This window comes from Erinaceus europaeus, chromosome 8 (genome assembly GCF_950295315.1).
Source record: "Erinaceus europaeus chromosome 8, mEriEur2.1, whole genome shotgun sequence".
NCBI lineage: Eukaryota > Metazoa > Chordata > Mammalia > Eulipotyphla > Erinaceidae > Erinaceus > Erinaceus europaeus.
The window spans coordinates 31,952,930-31,980,098 of record NC_080169.1 but is presented as its reverse complement, the minus strand read 5'-3'; the positions used below and the strand labels follow the sequence as shown (position 1 = coordinate 31,980,098).

General features: G+C 37.5%; 1 protein-coding gene across 4 annotated transcripts in view; it reads left to right on the top strand.

The window, feature by feature from the left end:
- ITGB8 (integrin subunit beta 8) overlaps nt 1-27,169 on the top strand; it is a 113,226-nt gene that overhangs the window by 33,373 nt on the left and 52,684 nt on the right. For 2 of the 4 annotated variants that reach the window (XM_060196113.1, XM_007532261.3), the window contains exon 2: nt 15,984-16,069. In XM_060196113.1, coding sequence (XP_060052096.1) covers nt 15,994-16,069 — 76 coding nt within the window. In that variant the 5' untranslated portion in view covers nt 15,984-15,993. Of the gene's footprint in view, nt 1-10,391; nt 10,609-15,983; nt 16,070-27,169 lie in introns of those variants that run through there. The other 2 variants (XM_060196114.1, XM_060196115.1) reach the window with 2 other exon arrangements.

Below are 27,169 nucleotides of genomic sequence, written 5' to 3'. Positions count from 1 at the left end.
ATCCCCTCACCTGAAAGCTTTCCCATTCTCTATCCCTCTGGGAGCATGGACCCAGGGTCATTGTGGGTTGCAGAAAGTAGAAGGTCTGGATTTTGTAATTGCTTCCCCGCTGAACATGGGCATTGACTGGTCGGTCCATACTCCCAGTCTGCCTCTCTCTTTCCCTAGTAGGGTGGGTCTCTGGGGAAGCTGAGCTCCAGGACACATTGGTGGGGTCTTCAGTCTAGGGAATCCTGGCCAGCATCCTGATGACATCTGGAACCTGGTGACTGAAAAGAGAGTTAACATACGAAGCCAAACAAATTGTTGAGCAATCATGGACCCAAAGCTTGGAATAGTGGAGAGGAAGTGTTATGGAGGGTACTTACTGCAAACTCTAGTGTACTTCTGCTTTCAGGTATATATTTTGCAGTAGTTTACCGATATGTGTGAACACATGCTCTCTCTCACAGAAACTGGTGTATATCTAGGTTTTCGGACTTTGTTAGAAAGTGAACCACCTGAGATGGAATTAGAGTATACTATGAAAGGAAAGGTCTCACCCAAGTAATGAAGCTGAAGGGTTGTCATTCCACACATGAAGTCTCTGGACACAGTCTGAAGTGAAGCATGTTGAGGTGGCAATCGTTGTGTTGGTTAGGTTGTGATCGGCAGATGCAATATTATTTGATATGGATTGGGAGAGGCATATGGGAAAGTGGGCCCTATCCAATGGTCCCAGGAGGGGGAAGTAGAGGCTCTATAGTGGAGATGTGAGGTTCCTGCTGTCTTAGGGTTCAAAAAGACAATGGATAGTTAATTTTATCATCACATTATTTGGTAATTGGGTTAACTTTGAAAAGTCCTTTTGTTAGGGTTTGCTGTATAGTACCCAGCATCTTGTAAATAGCTGTGCCACTGGTTGCCTCTGATCTACTTGGTCTAGACTTTTGAGAGAGTCTGCATATGAATGACACAGCATATATATTAAAAAAGATTCAGTTTGTGTTTTGAAAAACTTCGAGACATACAATTAATTTTCCCCCTCTCGTATTAATTAACTAGTGATTTATATGTCTACATTTTACTAGGAGTGTACATAAACACCATTCCCACCACCAAAAGACTGTGACCCATCCCTCCCACCCACTCCCACCCACTGGCCCAGGAAGCTGCATGTCTACCCCTCACCACAGGGTTTTTACTTTGGTGCCTTACTTACAATTTGGTCAGGTCCTGCTTTTAGTTTCCCTTTCAGATCTTCTTAGTCAACTTCTGTTGATGAGTGGGATCATCCCATACTCATCTTTATCTTTCTGACTTAGCTCACTTAACATAATTCCTTCTAGCTCTATCTAAGATGGGTCAGAGAAGGTGGGTTCATTGTTCTTGATAGCTGCATAGTATTCCATTGTGTATATATACCACAGCTTTCTCAGCCACTCATCTGTTGTTGGGCACCTGGGTTGCTTCCGGGTTTTAGCTATTATGAATTGTGCTGCTATGAACATAGGAGTACACACCTCTTTTTGGTTGGGTGTTATGGAGTCCTTGGGGTATAACCCCAGGAGAGGAATTACTGGGTCATATGGAAGGTCCATGTCTAGCCTTCTGAGAGTTTTCCAGACTGCTTTCCACAGAGGCTGTACCAATTTACATTCCCACCAGCAATGTAAAAGGGTTCCTCTGTCCCCACATCCTCTCCAGCATTGCTGCTGTCCTTTTTGATGTATGCCATTCTTACAGGAGTGAGGTGGTATCTTAGTGTTGTCTTAATTTGCATTTCTCTGACAATCAGTGACCTAGAGCAGTTTTTCATATGTTTGTTAGCCTTTTGGATCTCCTCTGTGGTGAATGTTTTGCTGATATCCTCTGCCCATTTTTGGATGGCGTTATTTGCTTTTTTGGTGCTAAGTTTGCTGAGCTCTTTATATATTTTGGTGATTAGTTTCTTGTCTGATGTATGGCATGTGAAGATCTTCTCCCATTGTGTGAGGGGTCTCTTTGTTTGTTTAATAGTTTCTTTGGATGTGCAGAAGCTTTTCAATTTGATGTAGTCCCATTGGTTTGTTTCTGCTTTAGTCTTCCTTGCAATTGGGTTTGATTCATCAAAGATGTCCTTGAGGTATAGGTGGGAAACTATTTTACCAATGTTTTCCTCTAAGTATTTGATTTTTTCTGGTCTGACATCTAGGTCTTTGATCCATTTGGAGTTGATTTTTGTTTCTGGTGAGATAAGGTGGTTCAATTTCATTCTTCTGCATGTTACAACCCAGTATTCCCAGCACCATTTATTGAAGAGAGCCTCCTTTTTCCATTTAATCCTTTGGGCCCCCTTATCAAAGATTAGATGTCCATAGGTGTGGGGATTTATTTCTGGGCTTTCAATTCTGTTCCACTGGTCTGTGTGCCTATTTTTGTTCCAGTACCATGCTGTTTTGATGATGATGGCTTTATAATATAGTTTAAGGTCTAGGAGTGTGATGCCTCCATTTCTGTTTCTTTTCCTCAAGATGGTTTTGGCAATTCTAGGTGTTTTCATGTTCCAGATAAATGACTGTAGTGTTTGTTCTATTCTCTTAAAGAAGCTTGGTGGAACTTTGATGGGTATTGCATTAAATTTGTATATGGCTTTGGTGAGTATATTTATTTTGGTGATAGTTATTCTTCCAATCCATGAGCATGGGAAATCTTTCCATTTCTTGGTATCTGTTTCTATTTCCTTGAGTAGCGACTCATAGTTTTCAGTATATAAGTCTTTCACTTCTTTGGTCAACTTTATTCCTAGGTATTTGATTGATTTTGCTGAAACAGTAAATGGGAGTGATTTCTGGATGTCTTCTTCAGATTTAGTGTTTGCATGAAGAAATGCCACTGATTTTTGTACATTGATTTTGTAGCCGGACAACTTGCTCTATTGCCTTATAACTTCCAATAGTTTTCTGCTGGATTCTTTAGGTTTTTCTATGTATACTATCATATCATCTGCAAAAAGTGAGAGCTTGAATTCTTCCCTTCCAATCTGTATTCCTTTGATTTCTTTCTCTTGCCTGATTGCTATGGCAAGAACTTCCAATACTATGTTGAAGAGTAACGGTGACAGTGGACAACCCTGTCTAGTCCCCGATCTGAGGAGGAATGCTTTCAGCTTCTGTCCATTGAGTATGATGTTGGCTGTAGGTTTTCTATATATAGACTCCACTATTTTGAGGAATTTCCCATCTATTCCCATTTTTTGTAGAGTTTTGAGCATGAATGGGTGTCGGATTTTGCCAAAGTTTTTCTCTGCATCTATTGAGATAATCATGTAGTTTTTGGCTTTGCTTTTATTGATGTGGTGAATGACATTGATTGTCTTACGGATGTTGAACCAGCCTTGCATTCCTGGGATGAATCTCACTTGGTCATGATGAACAATCTTTTTGATATGTTGCTGTATCCGGTTGGCCATGATCTTGTTTAATATTTTGGCATCTATGTTCATCAGAGATATTAGTCTGTAGTTTTCCTTTTTTGTTCTGTCCCTATCAGCTTTTGGTATCAGGGATTGATGTTGGCATTATAGAAGGTGAAAAGGAGTATTCCTGTTTCTTCAATTATGGAAAGTTTAAGAAGTATGGGTATTAACTGTTTCCTGAAAGTTTTGTAGAATTCATTTGTGAAGCCATCTGGCCCAGGACTTTTGTTGTTGTGGAGGTTTTTAATAATGGTTTCAATTTCTTTGTCTGTGATTGGTGCATTTAGGTTTTATAGTTCTTCTTGGTTCAGTTTTGGAAGGGCATATGCTTCTAGGAATTGTTCCATTTCTTCCTGATTCTCTAGCTTGGTGGTGTATAGTTCTTTATAGAAGTTTTGCAGGATTCTCTGGATTTCAGTGGTGTCAGTTGTGATATCTCCTGCATCGTTTACAATTCTATTAATTTGAGTCTTCTCTCTTTTTTGTTTGGTGAGTCTGGCTAGGGGTTTGTCAATTTTGTTTAATCTTTCAAAGAACCAACATTTGGCTTCATTGATCTTTTGTATGGTTCTTTTATTTTCGATGTTGTTTATTTCTGCTCTAACTTTAGTGATTTCTGTCCTTCTTGTTGCTTTAGGGTTCCTTTGTTCCTCTTCCTCTAAGTCCTTGAGGTATGCAGTAAGGTTGTTCATTTGAGCTTCTTCTTGTTGTTTAATATGTGCTTGTAGGGCTATAAGTTCCCCTCTCAATACTGCTTTAGCTGTGTCCCAATATTTTGATAGGTTTTGTCTTCATTTTCATTTGTTTCCAGGAACATTTGAATTTCCTGCTTGAGTGAATGTCTGACCCAGTGGTTGTTAAGGAGTATGATGTTTAGTTTCCAAATTCTTTGACTTTTAATAATTTTCTGTTTGTTGTTAAATGTTAGTTTTACTCCACTGTGGTCTGAGAAGATACTTGGGATGATTTCAATGTTCTTGAATTTATTGATGCTGTCTTTGTGGCCTAACATATGGTCTATCCTTGAGTATGTGTTATTTGGATTTGAAAAGAAGGTGTATTCCAGTTTTTTGGGGTGGAGGAGTCTGAAAATGTCCAAGAGGTCTAGTCTGTGAATCTCTTCACTCAATTCTCTTGTATCTTTGTTGGTTCTCTGCTTTGTTGATCTAAGTGTGAGAGTGGTGTATTGAAGTCTTCCACTATTATTGTCTTACTATTGATGTATTTTTGAAATTCTTTAAGTAAGTGCTTGACATATTTAGATGGTCCCTCATTGGGTGCATAGATGTGAATAATTGTTAAGTCTTCTTGGCTGATTGATCCTCTAATCATTATGTAATGTCCTTGCCTATCTTTTATTACTTTATTTAATTTAAAATCTATTGTGTCTGAGATGAGAATGGCTGTTCCTGCCCTTTTTTGTGGACCGTTAGCCTGTATGATAGTTTTCCATCCTTTCACTTTAAGTCTGTGTTTATCTTGTTGTGACAGATGGGATTCTTGCAAGCAGCATATGGTTGGATTATGTTTTCTGACCCATCCCCCAACTCTGTGCCTTTGATGGGTGAGTTTAAGCCATTGACACTTATTGATATTATGGATTTAATGTATTGTAGTGCCATTGTTCTAAAAAAGAATTTGTTTGCTCTGATATATTGCAAGTATTATAGTGATGTTCTTGTTTATATGAGGTCTTTTAGTAACTCTTTCAGGGCAGGCTTGGTGATGGTTTCCTCCTTTAACTGTTGTTTTTCTAAGAAGGTTTTGATCCCTCCATCTAGTTTGAATGAAAGTCTAGCAGGATATATTATCCTTGGTTGAAATTCTTTTTCATTCAGGGCTCGATAGATATCTTGCCATTCTCTTCTGGCTTTTAGAGTTTGAGTGGAGAAATCTGCAGATAATCTTATGGGTTTTCCTTTGTATGTGACTTTTTGTTTCTCTCTTGCAGCCTTTAGGATCCTTTCTTTATCCTTACTTCTTCTCACTGTGACTATGATGTGTCTTGGTTTCTTCAGGTCTGGGTTGATTCTGTTTGGTATTGTCTGGGCCTCTTGAATCTTGATGTCCTTTCTGTTATTCAGCTCTGAGAAGTTTTCTTGTATTATTTCCTCTAGAATGTTTGCTTCCCCTTCCTCTCTTTCTTCCTCTAGCAAGCCAATTATGCGAATGTTACTTCTTTTGAGATCATCCCATATGTCTCTGTTGTTGTTTTCAATGTCTCTCAATCTCTTTTTAATCTCTTTCACCTCTTCCTTAGTTTTCTCTAACTCATCCTCTGTCTGACTAATTCTGTTTTCTGCTTCTGTTAGTCTGCTTTCCTTTGCCTCAGCTTCATTCTTCATTTAGCTATTTAAGCTTTCAGTTCTCTAATTGCCTCAAGATAATCAGTATTTTCCTTGGGGGTCTCAACTGTTGTTTCCCTAATACTGCCATTCCTTTCCTCCAATGTTGTTTTCATTTCTGTAATTAATAAGTTTATTATTGCCTGCATACTTTTCTTATCTATGGTTACTTCTGGCTGATTTGTAGTTTCTTCTGGGTTCTTGTCTTCATTCATTGGAGTAGCAGTTTTATCCATTTTTGATCTACCCGTTTTTTTGATTTATGTGTTTCTTTCTTTATGCTCTGTTGTTACTCAGTTGTTGTGTCTTGAGCACAAGCAACACTGTACTAAATACCTTTATGACAATTGCACTTACCAACCTCAGGAATTACAGTAGCAACTGAAGCAAGTATTGAGGCAGTTTAATCACTACCAGTTAGCCAAACAATTTCTCCAGTCTGTGAAAAAATAGTAACCAAATCCCAGTGAAGAAGAAAGAGAAAAGAAAGAAGGGATAGCAAGAATAGACAGTTATGCGACTCTACTATCCATTGTATATTCTAGGGGTAACAAGAGGAGAAAGGGAAGTAGAGCAGACATACACACATAGAGAGTCCACTCTGAGTCAGATTTCTTCCGCAAAGTAATTCACGAATTCAGAAAGGCAAAGACAAAGGAAGGAAGAAGTGTATGACAAGATAAAAAAAAAGAAAAAAGAGACGAGAGAAAAGATAAGAAAAAGAGCTGCAATTAAAGAGCAGTGAAAGGAAAGGTTTTTTTGATTACTTTATTTTTCATTTAATTTAACTTTTTTAATTAGCTAGGAGGAGGAGGGAGGGGAGAGTCTGTAGAGGAGGTAGGAGTAATGAGACAAGTTCCTCCCACAATAGATAATATGCCCACTACCCTAGCAATGAAAGATACCCTAAGAGTTAATTCTGATCAACCTAAAAGGGGGGGGATATATGCCTTAATATAATATTAATAATAAAATAAAGCAGGGTAAAAAAAACCCTGTCCCAGATTACCTCAAACCTCATGATCAGAGGCAGCTGATTGTTAGGAAAGAGAAAAAAAAAAAAAAAACCCTCAGGACTAGACAGGATAGCTGAAATAGACAGTTAAGCAAATCTACTATCCACTGTATATTCTAGGGGTATCTAAAGGAGGAAGGGAAGTTGAGCAGAGATACTTGCAGTGAGAATCCAGCTCTGAGTCAGAATTCTTCCCCAAAATAATTCCCAAATGTGTATTAGTTAATTCAAAAAAGCACTCTGTTTGCTAGTGTGGGGGATGGCGCCTGTGGCTTTGGAATCTGTAGGATTAAGGAAGAAAGGATGACAAGAATGAGAAAAAGAAAAAAAAGAGAGAGAAAAAAGAAAAAGATAAGAAAAAGAACAGTCATAAAAGAGCTGTGAAAAGAGTTATTTATTTCTTTATTTTTAATTATTTAATTAGCTATGTGGGGTGAGGTGGGGGGGGTTGGCTACTTAGAAAGAAAAAAGGCCAGAGGTTTCAGAAGGGTATAGACTTAGAATGAATGATACTCCTTGGTGGGACAGGAATTTTGGTAAAGAAAGAGGCTCAGCAGGGGAGCCTACTAGAAGCTGGTCCCCAGGGACTGGTTATGGGGGTGGGGGGAAAAAGGAGGTATGCTTAATAATTTAAAAGAAAGAAAAATTTTTTACCCTTTTTTTCTACTCTTTTTTAACCCAAATTAAGTTATAGTCACCTCCTTGGTGTCACCGCTAGGACCCCTTATTGACTGGCCTACTAAAGGCAGAAAATCCTACCGTGTCCAGAAGATGTGTTCAGAGCTCAAGCCAGTAGCAGCTTCTCAGTCCGCCATCTTCCGGGAACCCCCCAATAGTAGAGTATTTCTTTTCAAGTGAATGTAGAGACTTAATTATTTTGATAAAAGAGCTTTTCCCCTACAGTCATTTTTATTTCCTTAATTTGAATGCTTATTTGCTGCATGCTTAAACAAATTAAACAGTGTCATAGGAACAGAGGAGAATTTGCCTACCTAAGCTGCATGTTACTTATAGAGAGAAGTATTTTTTCTGGATGTGTAATTTAGTAGCAAAATACAAATATTAAAGGGATATTTTCAACTGATTATATAAAAGCACAGTTCCAATATGTATAGAACTTATTTCAGCTGAAGTTTTGCTAAGATGTTATTACAATTCTTTTTGTTTTTTATTGGATAGGACAGAGAGAAATTGAGAGATGAGGGGATGATAGAGAGGGAGAGAGACAGTGAAGCCAATTTACTTCACTGTTCTGAAGCATCCCCACCAGAGCGGGGGAGTGGGGGCTTGAACCTGGATCATTGAGCACTGTAAATGTGTGCGCTCAACTAGATGTGCCTCCAATTGGCCTCCCGCAATTTTTTTACTATTACTGTTTTTGGTATCATCTTTATTTATTTTTTGGATAGAGACAGCCAGAAATCGAGAGGGAAGAGGGTGATAGGGAGAAAAGCAGAGAGACACCTGCAACACTGCTTCACCACTTGTAAAGCTTCACCACCCCCCCCCCAAGTGGGGACTGGAGGCTCAAACCTGGGTCCTTGTGCACTGTAATATGTTTGCTCAACCAGGTGCACTATCACCTTACACCCCCAAGCCCCTCAAAAATATTTTTAACTACCAGTTTCTTGGGAAGGCTATCAGGGAAGGGGATGGGATATGGAGACTGGGTGGTGGGAATTGTGTGGAACTGTACATGCTTCATTTTTAGCCTTTAGAAAATAATTCTTCTGGCCAGGCAGTGGTGCACCTGGTTAAGTGTTCACATTACAGTGCACAAGGACCCAGGTTCAAGCCCCTGGCCCCCATCTGAGGGGGAAATCTTCATGACTGGTGAAGCAGGGCTACAGGTGTCTCTCTATCTCCCTCTCCCCTCTCAGTTTCTCTCTGTCTCTATCCAATAGTAAATTATAAAAAATAATAAAAAAGAAAATAATTCTTCAATCATTAATTTAGAAATAACTAGATACTTGCAACTGGTTAGGAACACTGGCCTATTATCATTTGATTTATATGGCACATGTTAGTCTATATTACATTTCTATGTAAAAGCCGGTTAGAATAATTAGGTCAGATCATGTATACTTGAGATAATCTGCAACATCTACATGACCATAATATATATCTAGATCAGGGAAACCCCAGTGTTGCACTCCAAACTTTATTCTCTGTGTGCCTAATTTGACTGTCCTCAAAGTAGAGTACATATTTATTATTCAGTGTTTAATTCATTTTTAAAGAACTATTATATAACTTAGTTTCTGTAGGAAAGAGATAGCTCCTGGAAAATTATGCATTGCTGTATTTTTTATTTTTATTTTTGTAAAGCATTCTAGACACAGGGTTAACAGGAAATTTTACTGTTCTGATTATTCAGGATGTTAATTTTAACCGGGATAAAATGTCCCTTCTTCCAGATAACTATAGTTATTCTTTAAATTTTCTTGAAGTTGTATTGTTATCACTATACACTATACATACACTATTGTTATTACTATTACAAATGCAGTAGTCCCTTTATTGAGAGTCTACTATCCCCCAAGAACTATAGTTTGCTTATTCTTGCTCATATTGTCTTATACCAGCATTTAAAAAGGTTTTTTCACCAAAGCACTACTTAACTCTGGCTCATAGTGGTGCAGAGAATTGAACTGGAGCCTCCCAACCCTCAGGCATGAACATCTATTGCATAAACCCATGTGTTATCTACTATGTTCCTCATACCAGTATTTTGATATGGTTACAAGCAGCCCTGTGTCACAATGGAAGAAACCTTAAGTATTAAAAACATGCTAGATATGTTTCCCAGAACTTCGCTAATGCTCAGGCATGAGAGTCTATTGCAAAAACCCATGTGCCAGTATTTTGGTATGGTTAGAATTAGCCCTATGTTACAATGGAGAAAAATTTTAGAGTAGAAAAACATTTAGATATGTTTTCCAAAACTTTCACATGATTTTTATCATTTATGGGAAGATCTTAATGTAGACAGATTCTTCAAGTGTACTTTGTAGCTTTTCTTTTTGTCCATTTACTTCATTCTCTTGTTTCTATAGGTTATACTTTATCAAAACAGTATAAATTAACATATTACCTAAAACAAAAAAGACCTAAGTTAGTGTTATGAAATCATATTTTTCTGATTTTTGGTAATATATTTGCTTAGCTGGATGTGTCACCGCCTGGCCCCTATTTTTCTGATTTTTGTGTAGATATTCTGATGAATACTTATTATCCTTCATGACAGTTAACAGAGGTCATTTTACGTGCATCACAACATTTAGTTCTGGGAATTAGTTTTTTCAACGTTTCAGATTAAGTCAACCTTCACTTTCCAAAATGTAACAAACAAAATATTCTAAGAGATTTTCAGTAAATTCATGTCAAAACTTTAAAGATTGAACGGATGTTTATACTTTTCTGAATTTACTTTTAAGAGTTATTTTAGGTTAAATAAAAGTTAATAGTTATTGTCATGAATTATCTGTATTTTTAAAATGTTATCTTTATGACTCAAGGGATTTTTTTTTTAAAGAACCCCCATTCTATTTACAACAAATGTAAAGACACAAAATGCCTAACTTTTAAAAAGTTTTTATTAGTGATTTAATAATTACTGACAAGATTGTAAGGTAACAGGGGTATATATAATTCCATACAGTTTCTACCACCAGAGTTCCATGTCCTATCCTTTCCATTGAAAACTTCCCTATTCTTTATCCCTCTGGGAGTATGGACCAAAATTCTTTATGAGGTGCAGAAGGTGGAAGATCTGGCTTCTGCAGTTGCTTCTCCGCTGAGCATTGATGTTGGTAGGTTGATCGGTATCCTCAGCCCATTTTTATCTTTCCATGGTGGGGTAGGGCTCTGGAGAGATGAGATTCTGGGACACATTGATAAGTTTGTTTGGGGAGCTAAGTCAGGATAGAATCAACATAGCATCTGTAATGTGGTGGATGAAAGGTAGTAAGATATAAAGCAGGACAAATTGTTTAATAAACAGGATCCCAAAGGTAGGAATAGATAGGATAAAATTAGGGGTCTTCTGGTGGGAAGAAGTGTAGGTAGTCTATATTTTAGATAAGTTCCAAGGGCTCCATGGCTTTGGTAATTTTTGCCTGAGCTTGACAGCTAACATGCAGGTGGACTAAAAATATTGTCTGGGAAGATGATGCCAGATTTGAGAATAGGGCTAGAAAGTGGAATTAGGGGAGAGAGTTAGCTCCCAAACATGAGGAAAGCATGCCATTAAGTGTTTACCCCAGTCATCTGACCTAAGACCCATATGTTTTCATATTTAGCACAGGAGCTTGTGTAACCCTCTGAGTCCCTATCAATCTATACTTGCAGTCCATGGTCACAGCTAGGAACATTCTAGGTTGCACTCATTTCTGGAACAGTCTTTCTCAAGTGGCAGAACAGGATGACCCAGCCTCTTTTTAGGATGGAACAGTCCCTCCCATTGCTGTTCTACAGTGGGGGCAAGTTCCAAAATGCCTAACATTTAAAGTCATGTCTAAATGTCCACATATATGTGTGCATACGCATATATACATATATATATATGTGTGTGTGTGTGTGTGCACATCCATATAACTCATTACAATATTACATTATAAAAATCCCTTTACTGAGTGTCTATTGTGTTCTAAAAATCATATTTAGCATGCTTTCTTATTTTGTAACATATCAGTATTTTTGTTTTTGTGATTAATAGTAGGTTACAAAATTGTAGGGCTCCAGGATGTAGTTACACACCGCACCCACCACCAGAATTCTGTATTTTTATATAGTTAAAAGTATTCCTGTGTTACAGTGGAAAAAATAAAATCTTGAGGCCAGGCGGTGGCGCACCCAGTTAAACACACACATTACAGTGCACATGGGCCCAAGTTCAAGCCCCTGGCCCCTACCTGCAAGGAGAAAGCTTCATGGGTGGTGAAAAAAAGGCTGCAGGTGTCTTTTTCTCTCTCCTTCTCTATCTCCCCCTCCCCTCTCAATTTCTCTCTGTCTCTAATAACAAACAAATAAATAAAATTTTAAAAAGGAAATAAAGTCTTAAGAATTTAGGTAATAGGGCCAGGTGGTCCTGCAGCTGACTGAGTCCAAATATTGAGCGTCCCCCACCTTTACCTGCAGGGGGAAAGTAGTGAAGCAGTGCTGCAGGTACCTCTTTCTCACCCTCTCTATACTCCTTTCCATCTCAGTTTATATCTGTCTTTATGAAATAAATAATATATATACATATATATGAATTTAGATAACTAGTCTAAGCCACACAACTATTAAGTACCGTTATTATGGAAATATAGAACTTTGTTCTTCGAAACCATTTATTAATACTATTTCATCACATCTGTTATCTCCCACTGTAACATAATGAGAAGAAAAAAAAATTTCATCCTTGTTCATAGTTCAAGGAATAAAACTATTCAGATTGTATATATACAGAGACAATATGATATTCAATCTAATGATTTCTATCATGTCAGATATTTAAGGTACTTAAATTAAAAATTATAAGGTACCCCTGTTTTATAACACTGTATATTTTTTAAGAATAGTTTCATCCCTCTTCACATACTAGTCTATCACATCACCACTAGGACATGAGATTTGTGATGTATAATTCAGACAAATTAGCACAAAACAGGGTTCTGAGAATGTGATTTAAATATTTCCATTCTGCTTCCATTGGCTTGAAAATGTCCACTAGGAAACATAAAAATTATCTTTAATAAAAATACAATGCTAGAACATAACATATGTGCTGCTTAATGACAATATCAGAGGAAAAATAGCTAAACAAGCAGCTACCACTATAGTAAAATGGGAGGAACCATTCAGGTACACCTCTAATGATGAGTCAACACTTCAGTCTTCAAGGAAACCACTGCTGCAAAGCAGCCTTCCTGAGATTGTGTATCAGGGATGGGCCAGCACATGCAGAGACTGCCTGTAGGCTAATGGCGAACTGTTAGTGTCTGTAAACAGCATCCATCCACTAATGTGTGTGTAGTGTAAAGAAAATTTCTAGTCCCGCAGAAATACATGCTCTCTAGTAACCCTCAGAAGAGCATGAACACTCGCTCACAAGAATTGGCAAAATTAATTGGTTATCTTTGTGGTATTTAATTAATTGTAGTTAAAATAAAATCTTTAAAATTCTGCTTACCAAAATACATTTGCTTTGTTCTAAACATGATACTGTGCAATGGTAATGTCTGAAACTGTCCCCATGTAGTTCCATTTATGTCCTCCAGTTCTGTAGAACACTTCAGACTATCTCCTCCATATTCATTTATATGATCATTTTGCGTAATTGTTGTTCAGACTCTGGAAAATGTCAACTCTGGAACCTGTTAATTAGTGACAGGGCCAAAGTTTCTAATCCTTTTAGTCATTCTTGGATATCCCATACCTAACTATGACAACAAGTTTGTAGTAGAATCATTTTTTTTTTCGGTTCAGGGCAGGGCGTTGTTATCTGGCCTTTACTGCTCCAGACTCTTTCAGATAGAAAGAAACATAGACATAAAGAGAAAAGGAAAGAGAGCGTAGTATTTAAGTGCTCCCCAGTATATTGGATGCTGAACCTGGGTCACATACCTGACAAAAGAGGCATAGTCCCCAGTCCTCCCATGTAGTGTTCTTGCTAGCTCAGTGAAGTTGATTTTTTTAAAAAAATTTATTATCTTTATTAATTGGGTAAAGGCAGCCAGAAATCAAGAAGGTAGGGAGAATTAGAGAGGGAGAGAGACACTATAGCACTGCTTCACCACTTGAAAAGCTTTCCCCTGAAGGTGGAAACACAGTGCGTGAACCCTGCTCCTTGCACATTGTAACATGTGTGCTCAATCAGGTGCACCACCACTGTGCCCCTGAAGTTGATTTTTTAAAATATTTTTTAAAAATATTTATTTATTCCCTTTTTTTAAATTTATTTTTTATTTAAGAAAGGATAAATTTTAAAAAACCATAGGGTATATTCCCTTTTATTTCCCTTGTTTTTTTATTGTTGTAGTTATTGTTGTTGTTGATGCCGTCATTGTTGGATAGAACAGAGAGAAATGGAGAGAACAGGGGAAGAGATGGGGGGGAGAGAAAGACACCTGCAGACCTCCTTCACCGCCTGTGAAGCAACCCAGCTGCAGGTGGGGAGCTGGGGGCTCGAACCTGGATCCTTATGCCAGTCCTTGTGCTTCACACCACATGAGCTTTAACCACTGTGCTACCGCCCAATTCCCAAAGTAGATTTTTTTAATATTTATTTTTGTTGCCCAGTTTTTTATGTGTACACAATTTCACCACTCCCAGAGAATTGTTCTTTTTAACCACTAATGGAAACAAAGAGGGAGAAAGAGAGACAGAGAGAATAGGAGAGATGCCACAGCACAACTCTACTGTTTACTGAAGCTTCCCTTTTGCATGGTGCTACCATGTGGAGATACAGGCTTACACCCAGGTCTTCACATACACTGAAACATACATGCTACTGAATGAGCTATCTCCTAACCCAGCATTAGAATTTTAAAAAGAAAACAAATTACAAAGAAAATAGTGGGTTTTGTTTCTTATAAAGTTACTATTTACCACATGTACTATAGAGGTAGGAAGCTAAGTTAAACTTGAATCTGGCTTAATTTAGTACAGTTGTCAACAACCATTAGAAAGAAATACCAGAATCACAGCAGACTCTGCATTTTCCCTTCCAGGAGACTGCAATCTTAATTGCCAGAGGAAAAGTTCTACCTAATGAGTGAAAAGTTTGATGGTCTGGTCTGAAATAGACTTGATTTCATGTTCTACATTGGTGAAATTTGAAAGTTAGTAAAGGTCAATTCATGTCTGCAAATGTGATTTCTAGGCCAACAATTGGTTTTCTTCTTGGAAACAAAACTAAAAGGTCACTCCATCTTCTAAGTACTTTAGGAATAAGTGGGTTTCATAGTTTTCTACTATATGCCAGATGGAAGCTTCTGAGACTGAAGTTTGAAGGTGGCCACACTGGAAATAAAAGGAGCCCAAAACACAACTTATTTTTAGTCTTTGGAATTCTAAATCAGTGAAGAAAACCTTAAGCCAGTACATGTAGGTGAGTGAAAAAGTTTGGGATTGTGTGTTTTAAAAGTTGAACAAAGTTAGGACAAGCAATAGAAAGAGACCCATAGAGGAAGTGATAGAACAACAAGGGTGTTAGAGATAGGTGGCTTCAGAAAGTTTATGTTTGTGCTACTGAAAGCTCATGATAAAATAATCTGACACAGGCTTGGGAAACAGCATAATGGTTATGCAAAAGACTTTCATGTCTGAGGCTCCTAGGTCTTAGGTTCAGTTCTCAACACCACCACAAAAGTGGTGCTTTAGTTTTCTCTCACTCTCTCATTGATGTAAAATAAAAATATTAAAAAAGAGTCTGACTCAGTTTTTTATATTTTATGTGATCATGTCTATAATGCTGGACCTTTTTTCTTTGTCATAGTAGTTCATTGCTAGAGGGGTAAAGATAGCTTGCAGCTGCAACTGTTATTAAAGTGTCATAGCCAAGTGGAAGAATCTATGGAAATGTGAATTGGGCAATATCTTAAAGTAATCCAGTCAGAGATATAAAATTGAGTCAAATAAAACAACACATTCATTTTAACTCCATTACATTGAAAATACTGATTCATATCATAATTCTGATATCCTACAAGCCAAAATAATCAATATTAGCATAATCAGTATCCTCAAACTATTCATTCCATATGTCCAACAAGATCGTTTCTCAGAAGGTTTATTTGCTATGACTCATCATGGATTGACATGTTGAAATTGAGGTCTGTAATGATTACTTTTACGGGACAAAATTAGATCCAAAACTACCTCATGGGCTCAAATAATATGAAATACAGTGAAACTTCTTCAGCAGAATTTAAGTGAAACCACAAAACATACTTAAAAATAATATTTTCATGACCCTACTCATTCCAAATTTCATAAAACCTAACAGTTACTACCCAGGAAATGCTATATCTGTTAATTGCAGTGAGCAGGGTGATGCTTCTCTTAAGAATATAATTTTGCTGTCATGTACTTAGTATCAGTCAGTTCATTTCAGTTTTCAAAGTAAGTCTTGGTCTAGTGTCACATATACTTCCCAATTTGAGAAATAAACAGTAACACCTTATTTTATTCTCCATTACAGAAGACAATAGATGTGCATCTTCAAGTGCAGCTTCCTGCTCCAAATGCCTTGCTCTGGGTCCAGAATGTGGATGGTGTGCTCAAGAGGTGTGGCTTTTTCTATTTTCCTTAAACCTGACCTTCTCCCTACCATGATTCCCTTGCTTTTGTATTCTGTGCCTTTGGAGGTACATCAGGAAAAAGAAAGATACTGCTAAACATCAGGAAAATTTTATTTGGTTTTATGCTTGGAAACAGTATATTTGGCTGGATATAAAAAGTATGCCCTTTTTATTAGGAAAATTATGGTAATTTTGAAATGAAGTGCAAGCCATTTTATGTTTTCCATCTGTTCTATAGAGAGACTTGGCAAGCATAGAAGGTAGTAACTCTTGATAGGTCAGTAGGCTTTGGTGTGAAATTCTCCCTGCAGCTTGGGACTTTGGGCTATATATCTACATTGAATCACTGTCTTTATTTGCTTACCAGATAAAACAGGCTAATTTCTTGGCTCATTTCATTTGTTTTTATTTGAAATATTCAAAGAGTTATTTAACTCATTCCACAGTTTAACATTGTACATCAGTTTCTTGGTTGCTTATGGAAAATAGGATGCTTTTCTTTTGACACATGATACTATTCATGAGATTTTGTGTACTTTTAAATTATGTGGGATGCAAAATAATCCACAAGATGTTTATTGTTCATAATTAGTGGGCTTTTTGTACTTGACCAAGAGTAACAGATCTCAATAACAAGCTTTTAGTAAATTCTTTATAAGGCATTTATTCTTTCTTAACTCTTAAGTTATTGTGTATGTCTTTGTCAGTAATCTACAGTGAAAAATAACTGCACATAATTTGTAGTGAAGAAGCCATCTGCTATGGCTTCTATGAATGATGATGCATAGGTGATTTTACATATTTTAATGTGGCCTCTGGGAATTTAGAAATAAATAAAGGTCATTTTTAATGACCTTTACTTTCCAAGAAAAATCTATGATTTTTGTGTCTCCTAATCTAGCTAAAAACTGCAACTACCATCCTCCTTTTTCAAAATATTTGTATCATTTTGTTTTTCTTTATTGCTTCCAGGTTTATCACTAGGTCATGGTGCCTGCATGATGAATCCACTACTCTTATTCATTTTTCCCTTTTCTTTCTTCTCTTTTTTTCCTCCTTTTTCTTTTTACTTGATAGCACAAAATGAAATTGAGTAATGAGGGAGAGAAGAAAGATACCCGCAGTCCTGCTTCACTGTTTTGAAGCTTCTCCCTGTAGGTAGGGACCAGAGACTTTAACCCCAAGTCCTTGCCCATGGCAACGCATACTTTGATCCAGGTAACCACCCCCACTACCATCCTCATTGACCACCATTACCATCCTCTTTCCAGTTTCTGTTACTCCTTGTTTTGATATAGCTCTGAGATGGAAAGAGAAATATGAAAAGAAGCAAAATGATGGTGGGCTTTACTTCCTTTTTTACCACAAGCTTAGTGCTGTGCTTACACCATTCTTCCTACTCCTGGTGTTTTTTTTTTTTTTTTTTTTATAGAGGATAAGATACAGAAATAAAAAGAGAGCTAGAGAGGGAAAGAGACACAGAAAGGAGACAACACTGTTCCTCCATACTTGAAGTTTCCCCTATGCAGGTTCTTTCATGTGCTTACTGTTCCTAGAAGCCAGGTCCTCATGCATTGTAAAGTGTACAGTCTATTCAGAGAATCATACCCCTATGGTGAACATTACTTTCTTCTAGATAAAATTCAGAATAGAAGCAGGAGTGTTATTGAATCAGTTTGCTTGAAAACAAACATCACCTATAACTTACTTTCTGAATGTACTCTGGGCTATACCAGTTAAGAAAATCAGATGTCACTCAAGTAGACAATGCTTCTCTAGAAACCATGAAGCCAGGAAATTCAGTAGAGAGGACAATTCAGAGTTTCCAAAACCAATTCCACCCTCCCTGAGAGCCAAATGATCAGTCAGAATTTACACTCTTTTCTTCAGCCTTCCTTTCCTTATCTCTGTAATTTTTTGGAGTTCACATCTATGTTTTTGTACTGTCAATATGTTTAATAGCAGGGCATTCCCTGACCTAAACCAGTATTATGTTTTAGGTTATTACTGCATCAGTGAGGAAGGTCCTTGGGTTCATGAAGTTTTTTACCAATGTGACATCAGCTACTGAGAACTTTAGTGAGTACTGTTTAGGGATTTTCTTTTTCATTCTTTTTTTTAAAATGTGTGTGATTGACATGCCTTCATTGGCTATTTAAGATGGAAAAAGTTAGAGGAATAGAGGAAAAACACCACAGCACCAAAACTTCCACCACTGTGATGGTGGGGGTGGGGCAAGACTTAAGCCTGGGTCACAAGCATGACAAAGCAGATTCCCTCCCCACCAGTTATTTTATCTTACCAACCACAGAAGAACTTTTAAAAACATAGTTTAAAAAAACAAGGTTTTCAGCCAAATATAACAAACCAGTTATGCAGATTGTCACGTTCCTGAGGGACTCCTTTTTCATTGTATACATTGCTGGTACTAAAAAATGTGGAGAATCACAGTTATGGGAGTGTCAATGCCGCTTTTCTCACAGAAGGAAACAATCTGATTATGCACAGGAATGGAAGATTGAATGAAAAGAGGTAAATCAAGAGGAAATGGAAGGGTTGCTGTCAGAGCAGAGTAGGCAACCTCTGTCTGCTATAGATCAATTCCTTCAGAGAAGCATCTCACACATGGATAACATGCTGTTTGCCATGTATATGACCCATGTTCAAGCCCTGACCCCCACAAGGGGGCAGAAAGAAGCATCCATGGTCTCCTTTACTTTCTCTTTTTTTTTTTTTCTCTCTGTCTCTATATGAAAAAAAAAGAAATATAAAAGAAAAACAACTACTTAGCTGTTCATGCCCCCTACTATTATTCTCTTTAATACAGGTCATCTAATTTATATGCTGGAAAGGAGACTGACTGAGATCAAATCAGATTAAAATCCTGTTCCTATCAGTTTCTAATTTGTAAATGTGGACACAGTAATATCACTATGACACTCAGATGGGGTTGATAATTGTCCCAATAACATTATTGTGAAGTTCAAATGAAGCACTAGGTGGGAGACATTGGGAACAAAGACGTTGTTTAAGAATGGGAGTTACTAAAAGAACTCCGTTATGACTCCAGGGTAATTTATTAAAGCTTAGGAAATTAAGAAGACTGCTTCTGTTAAAAATACAACTTCATATCAGTATAAGGACCCAACAACAGTCACATTAATAAAAGAAGGAGCTGTCCACTCCAGACAGGCTGAACTTATGTCACCGAGAGAAAGAAAGAAAAGATTAATTTTGAGATAATATCTACCACTAGGCATATTTGTTACTGATGTCTATTTCTTAACTAGCAAGACTGGAGAGATCGGCAAGGGAGAGGGACTTTTTCTCTGTTCATGATTACACAGATAGATAGTAACAAATTAAAGCTGGTTTGTAAGCTTTTCAAAGCTGGTCAAAAGGAAAAGTTCACTATATAATTTAAACAAGATGTAACCCATTTTCTTACATTCTTGAGTACCATGTTAAACTGTAATTCTACATATTTGCCATTTCTTTTCCCTCCATGTCACATATAATTGGAATTTATATAAATTGTTACATATAATTGGAATGTATAAATTGTTACATATAATTGGAATATTAGGATGAACAGCATCTTATCAATATCACCTACTCTAATGCCTGTGCTACTTTTAACATATATGAAAGACTAGACAAGTTTTTTTTCTTGATAAGTTTTAAAGACTTCTCTTCTTCTCCTGCTTGACACTATAGATATGGGGTGTGATTGCATAGTCAGAAGCTTATAGGTCAATTTTGAGACATAATTATATTTAAAAAGAAAGGTGACAGAGTTATTTAACTTCTTTTTTAAAATTTATTATTATTATTATTTATTTTCCCTTTTGTTGCCCTTGTCATTTTGTTGTTGTAGTTATTGTTGTTATTGATGTCGTTCATCACTGTTGGATAGGACAGAGAGAAATCAAGAGAGGGGAAGATAGAGAGAGGGAGAAAAAGACAGACACCTGCAGACTTGCTTCACGGCCTGTGAAGCGACTTCCCCTGCAGGTGGGGAGCCAGGGCGAACCGAGATACTTACGCCTCTCCTTGCACCTTGTGCCAAGTGATCTTAACCTGCTGCGCTACCACCTGACTCCCGTTATTTAATTTCTGTACAACTGTCTATGTCTGGAAGTCAGGAAAACTCTTAAATGGGTAGGAGAAAGAGCACTTCTTTTTGCACCCCCTAGATTATTTGAATTAAATGTGTGAAAAGGATACATAATGTTTAAAAGATGGTAGCTTCCACTTGGGCTTTTTAGTCTCCAAAAGATTTTAGATGCATATGGCTGAAATTTGATTTTTCATGGTATTTCTTGTAGAAAAAGTAAACATGGGAATTAGAGAAATTAAAATGATACTAAACACCAAAAATTAAAAGGGTGTGGTTTCAAATTCTTTTTCTTTTATGCAAAGTGAAAAGTAGGCCACAGTGGGTAAGGGCAGAATTCCATTCTTTATTTTGATGCCACAGTCTTTCTTTCTCTTTTCAAACCTAATTGTCAAATTGGAAATGCTTTTCTGACTTAGTTTTTGCACTGGAATAAAACCAATCATGCTGACTCAGACATTGCAAAAATAATTGGGTTAAATGCCGATTTCAGCAAAAAGATTTGACATTTAAAGGTCAAATGGCATGGCTTGATGTATAGTTGCAGTGGGTTAACCTTTGTCCTTTTTTTCCTCTCTTCTTTATGTACAAATTCTTGACTGAAAAGAATAAATTAGAGCTAGTTATACTTTATTTGCTTTCTTGCTTTGAAGTCATGGGGATTTTACATCAGTAGAAAATATGTAACTTTTCATCTGCTGATCATGTGAGGAATGAATGAGCATGATGCTTCATTGTCTCCATGATTTCAGACTGGAAGGACCCCTCTATCTAATCTGAAGCTTTCTGAAGAACAGTGATACATGGTAAAAAATAGATGGTATTTTTCTCTGTGAAGCTCCTAGCAGTTTATAAATAAAATATTATGTTCAGTACCATCAAATTTATAAACAGGATAAGTTCAGATGCAAATAATTAAGACTTTGAACATTTTAAAGTTCAGGTTAAAATCTAGGACTAGCAAACCAAATTGCATTTTTGTTTACAATTTCTTTCTTACTGAGGGAGACAGAAACACCATTCAGTTCAGTGTATGTAGTGCTGAGGATAGAAGCTGGGACCTCATGCATGCAAGTCCTGAATTATCTCCCCACTGCAAACTAAAATGTTCTAGTAGCTGGGAGGTTGCTCAGTGGTAGAATGTAGGACTTGTGTCCATGAAGTCCCAAGTTTGGTCATAAGCACCATAATCACAGCATTGTGATACGTTCTAAATAAATAAATATATTTTTGGAAGTAAATTTTAAAATAAGATGTTCTAGTCCCATGAAATAAGTAAGCAAAAAACACTTGAAGATCTTTATTGGATAAAGCATATTCTCTTTTGCCTTTTTTTTTTCTCTGCTTCCAGAGTTATTGCTGGGGCTCAGTGCCTGCACCACAAATCCACTGCTCCTGGAGGCTATTTTTTCCCCTTTTGTTGGCCTTCTTTTTATCGTTGTTGTTATTGATGTCATTGTTGTTGGATAAGACAAAGAGAAATGGAGAAAGGAGGGGAAGACAGGGGGGAGAGAAAGATAGACACCTGCAGACCTACTTCACCACTTGTGAAGTGACGCCCCTGCAGTGGGGAGCCAGGGGCTCTAACTGGGATCCTTTCGCTGGTCCTTGCACTTTGTGCCATGTGCACTTAATCTGCTGTGCTACAGCCCGACCCCCTCTCTTTAGCCTTTTGCTTAAATTTATATTACATGTATACTCCACAGTCTAGTTTTTAAGTACCTGTAAAAGGCCATATTCTTTAATTTCACATTTTGTGAACACATGCTATCTCTTCCATAGTCTCCTTTTGTACATTTTTGTAAAAATTTTTACAGTTCTATAAAATCTTAAGGAGCACTTTCAACACTCAAGCCATATAAAAACTGGCTTTTCCCCTTTGTGGGCCCTTATAGGACCTTGCCCTCAATATGTATAAACAAGGATAGGGAATGCTCCATTCTCTAAAGGGAGGTTGGATAACATACTCTAGCTATCGCGGGAGGATGATGGGTCCTGAAATTAGTGTAGCATGGAATGTTCTTAGCCATGATCACAGAGAGGCAGCTCAGACAAACAGGGATGCAGAGGTTACATAGGCTCCTATGTTGACTACGGCCCTCAGATAAAATCTGTGGGGTCTACAGTTAACAATATTTATACACTTTTCCCATATTTGGGAGGTACTCTCTTCCCTGATCCAGCTTTCTGGTCCTTTTTTTCCAACTATGACACCATCTCACCAAACAGTAACTTAGGTCACTTGTATGCTAGATGTCAATCTCAGACAAAAGCTAGTAGGGTCATGGGCCCCTTGGAATATACTTAAAATAGACCTACCAGCTTTTTCCAAAATGGAGATCCCAAATCTTCATCTGCAATATTCTTGTCTTTAGGTTCATGATTAATCAACAATTTGTTCTGCCTTATATCTTAAGTCTTTTTCAGCCGCCAGTTTCCATATACTACCATGATGCCAACCTGACTTCCCTGGGTAGACAACGCTACCAATGTGTCCTGGAGCCCCACCTCCCCAGATCTCTACCCCACTAGGGAAAGAGAGACAGGATGGGAGTATGGATCGACCTGCCAATGCCCTTGTTCACTGGGGAAGCAATTACAGAAGCCAGACCTCCCACCTTCTATACCCCATAATGATCCTGGGTCCATACTCTCAGAGGGACAAAGAATAAGAAAGCTTTCAAGGGAGGAAATTGAATACAGAATTCTAGTGGTGGGAATTATATGGAATTGTACCCCTGTTATCCTATGGTTTTGTCAATACTTCCATTTTATAAATAAATAAATAAATGGCTGTGAGCTACAATTTTCCCACAATTCCTAGTTTCTCAGTCTCGTCTCTAAACTAAGAAAGGAATAAAATTAAAGCCTTCAAATGACTACTTTATATTGGCTATTACCATAATAATTACTCACCATTGTAAGGAATGTCTGCTCATAATCAACAACAACATATTCTGCTAATACTAAATTTGATAATCTTGTCTCTCCATATTTAATAATATTCAACGTCTCTTCTAAGTTTAGTACCTATAACATTGACTAGCTCAGTGACAGAATTCTTCAATGATTTGACTGAAACTTTGTCTTATTCGATTATGTGTCCTCAAAACCCAACAAAATATTGTCATAAAGTAATTATTCTATCAGCATTCTTTAATTAAATGATAAATTGATTTGATAACCAATTCATGGAGCCAGCTGAACTGAAGTTAGGATTAAATGCTAAACTAAAATAGCCACTGCCAAGGTCACTGAGTAAATATACAACTAATATCTGTGCAAGTATCCCAATTAATTCTGGCCAACATTATGTATAATAAAACATTTCTGTACTTTTATTTATTTTTTTTATTTTTATTTTTTTATTCTTTTATTTTTTATTTTTTTTAATTTTTTTATTTAAGAAAGGATTAATTAACAAAACCATAGGGTAGGAGGGGTACAACTCCACACAGTTCCCACCACCCAATCTCCATATCCCACCCCCTCCCCAGTAGCTTTCCCATTCTCTATCCCTCTGGGAGCATGGACCCAGGGTCATTGAGGGTTGCAGAAGGTAGAAGGTCTGGCTTCTGTAATTGCTTCCCCGCTGAACATGGGCATTGACTGGTCGGTCCATACTCCCAGTCTGCCTCTCTTTTTCCCTAGTAGGGTGGGGCTCTGGGGAAGCAGAGCTCCAGGACATATTGGTGGGGTCTTCAGTCCAGGGAAGCCTGGCCGGCATCCTGGTGGCATCTGGAACCTGGTGACTGAAAAGAGAGTTAACATACAAAGCCAAACAAATTGTTGAGCAATCATGGACCCAAAGCTTGGAATAGTGGAGAGGAGGTGTTAGGAAGGGTACTCACTGCAAACTCTAGTGTACTTCTGCTTTCTTACTTTGGTGCCATACTCCAAACTCAGTCAATTTCTGCTTTGCGTTTCTACTTCCTTTTTTTTTTTACATGCATAACATTCCCCAGATTCCCATTTAACAATACAACCCCCACTATTTCATTCATCATTTTTCATGGACCTGTATTCTCCCCTCCTACCCACCCACCCCAGAGTCTTTTACTTTGGTGCAATACTCCAATTCCATTTCAGGTTCGACTTGTGTTTTCTTTTCTAATCTTGTTTTTCAACTTCGGCCTGAGAGTGAGATCATCCCGTATTCATCCTTCTGTTTCTGACTTATTTCACTCAACATGATTTTTTCAAGGTCCATCCAAGATCGGCTGAAAACGGTGAAGTCACCATTTTTAACAGCTGAGTAGTATTCCATTGTGTATATATACCACAACTTGCTCAGCCACTCATCTGTTGTTGGGCACCTGGGTTGCTTCCAGGTTTTGGCTATTACAAATTGTGCTGCCAAGAACATATGTGTACACAGATCTTTTTGGATGGATGTGTTGGGTTCCTTAGGATATATCCCCAGGAGGGGAATTGCAGGGTCATAGGGTAGGTCCATTTCTAGCCTTCTGAGAGTTCTCCAGACTGTTCTCCAGAGGTTGGACAAATTGACATTCCCACCAGCAGTGCAGGAGGGTTCCTTTGACCCCACACCCTCTCCAGCATTTGCTGCTGTTACCTTTTCTCATGTGTGACATTCTCACAGGAGTGAAGTGATATCTCATTGTTGTCTTGATTTGCATTTCTCTGACAATCAGAGACTTGGAGCATTTTTTCATGTGTTTCTCGGCCTTTTGGATCTCTTCTGTGGTGAATATTTTGTCCAAGTCCTCCCCCCATTTTTGGATGGGGTTATTTGTTGTCTTGTTGTTGGGTCTGGCAAGCTCTTTATATATGTTGGTTATTAAACTCTTATCTGATGTATGGCATGTAAAGATCTTCTCCCATTCTGTGAGGGGTCTCTTGATTTGGGTAGTGGTTTATTTTGCTGTGAAGAAAGCTTTTTAATTTGATGTAGTCCCATAGGTTTATACTTGCCTTAGTCTTCCTTGTAATTGGATTCGTTTCATTGAAAATGTCTTTAAAATTTATGCGGAAAAAAGTTCTTCCAATATTTTCCTCTAAGTATCTGATAGTTTCTGGTCTAACATCCAAGTCCTTGATCCACTTGGAATTTACTTTTGTATTTGGTGAAATACAGTGATTCAGTTTCATTCTTCTGCATGTTTCAACCCATTGTTTCCAACACCATTTGTTGAAGAGACTCTGCTTTCCCCATATAATAGTCTGGGCCCCTTTGTCAAAGATTAGATGTCCATACGTGTGGGGCCTCATTTCTGGGCTCTCAATTCTATTCCACTGGTCAGTGTGTCTGTTCATGTTCCAGTACCAAGCAGTTTTGATGACAATGGCTCTATAATACAGTTTGAGATCTGGGAGTGTGATGCCTCCGGTTCTGTTCTTTTTTTCTCAAGATTGTTTTGGCAATTCTAGGTCTTTTCTGGTTCCAGATAAACATTTGTAGCATTTTTTCTATTCTCCTAAAAATGTGCTTGGGATCTTGATGGGGATAGCATTAAATTTGTAGATGGCTCTGGGTAATATATTCATTTTGATGATGTTAATTCTTCCAACCCATGAACATGGAATATCTTTCACTTCTTTGTGTCTTTTTCAATTTCTTTGAGTAGTGACTCATAATTTTCAGTATACAAGTCTTTCACTTCTTTGCTTAGGTTTACTCCTAGATATTTTATTGTTTTTGTTGCTATAGAAAAAGGAACTGATTTCTGGATTTCAATTTCTTCTAACTTAGTGTTTGCATAGAGGAATGCCACTGACTTTTGAATGTTAATTTTATAGCCTGACACATTACTGTATTGTCTGATGATTTCCAAAAGCTTCTTGCTGGATTCCTTAGGTTTTTCCATGTATACTATCATGTCATCTGCAAATAAGGAGAGTTTGACTTCTTCTCTTCCAATCTGTATGCCTTTAATTCCTTGCTCCTGCCTGATTGCTATGGCAATAACTTCCAACACTATGTTGAATAGTAACGGTGATAGTGGGCATCCCTGTCTAGTACCTGATTTGAGTGGAAATCCTTCCAGTTTTTCACCATTGAGTATGATGTTGGCTGTAGGTTTGCTATATATAGACTCCACTATCTTCAGGAATTTTCCATCTATTCCCATTTTTTGTAGTGTTTTGATCATAAAGGGATGCTGTATTTTGTCAAAGGCTTTCTCTGCATCTATAAAGACATAAAGATTCAAGAAGCCCAGAGGGTCCCAAACAGAATTAACCCAGACCTAAAGACACCAAGACATGTCATACTTAGAATGGAAAGGAATAAGGATAAAGAAAGGATCCTCAAGGCTGCAAGAGAAAAACAAAGAGTCACCTACAAAGGAAAACCCATAAGATTAGCAGCAGACTTCTCCATACAAACACTACAGGCCAGAAGAGAATGGCAAGATATCTATCGAGTGCTCAATGAGAAAGGCTTTCAGCCAAGAATACTATATCCTGCTAGATTGTCATTCAGACTAGATGGAAGCATCAAAACCTTCTCAGACAAGCAACAGTTGAAGGAAGCAACCATCACCAAGCCTGCCCTGAAAGAAGTTCTGAAAGGTCTCCTATAAACAACCAGACCACCACAAATAGGATATATATCAAAACACTCTAAAACTCTACAAGAATGGTGTTAAAATATCTTCAATCTTTGATATCAATAAATGTCAATGGCCTGAATTCACCTATTAAAAGACAGAGAGTAGGAAGATGGATCAGAAAACACAACCCAACAATATGTTGTCTACAGGAAACTCACCTAACGCAACAAGACAAACACAGACTTAAAGTGAAAGGATGGAAAACTATCATTCAAGCCAATGGCCCACAAAAAAGGGCAGGAACAGCTATTCTCATATCTGACATGATAGACTTTAAAATAGATAAGATTAAAAAAGATAGGAATGGACACTACTTTATGCTCAGAGGATCAGTCAATCAAGAGGACTTAACAATTATTAATATCTATGCACCCAATGAGAAGCCATCTAAATA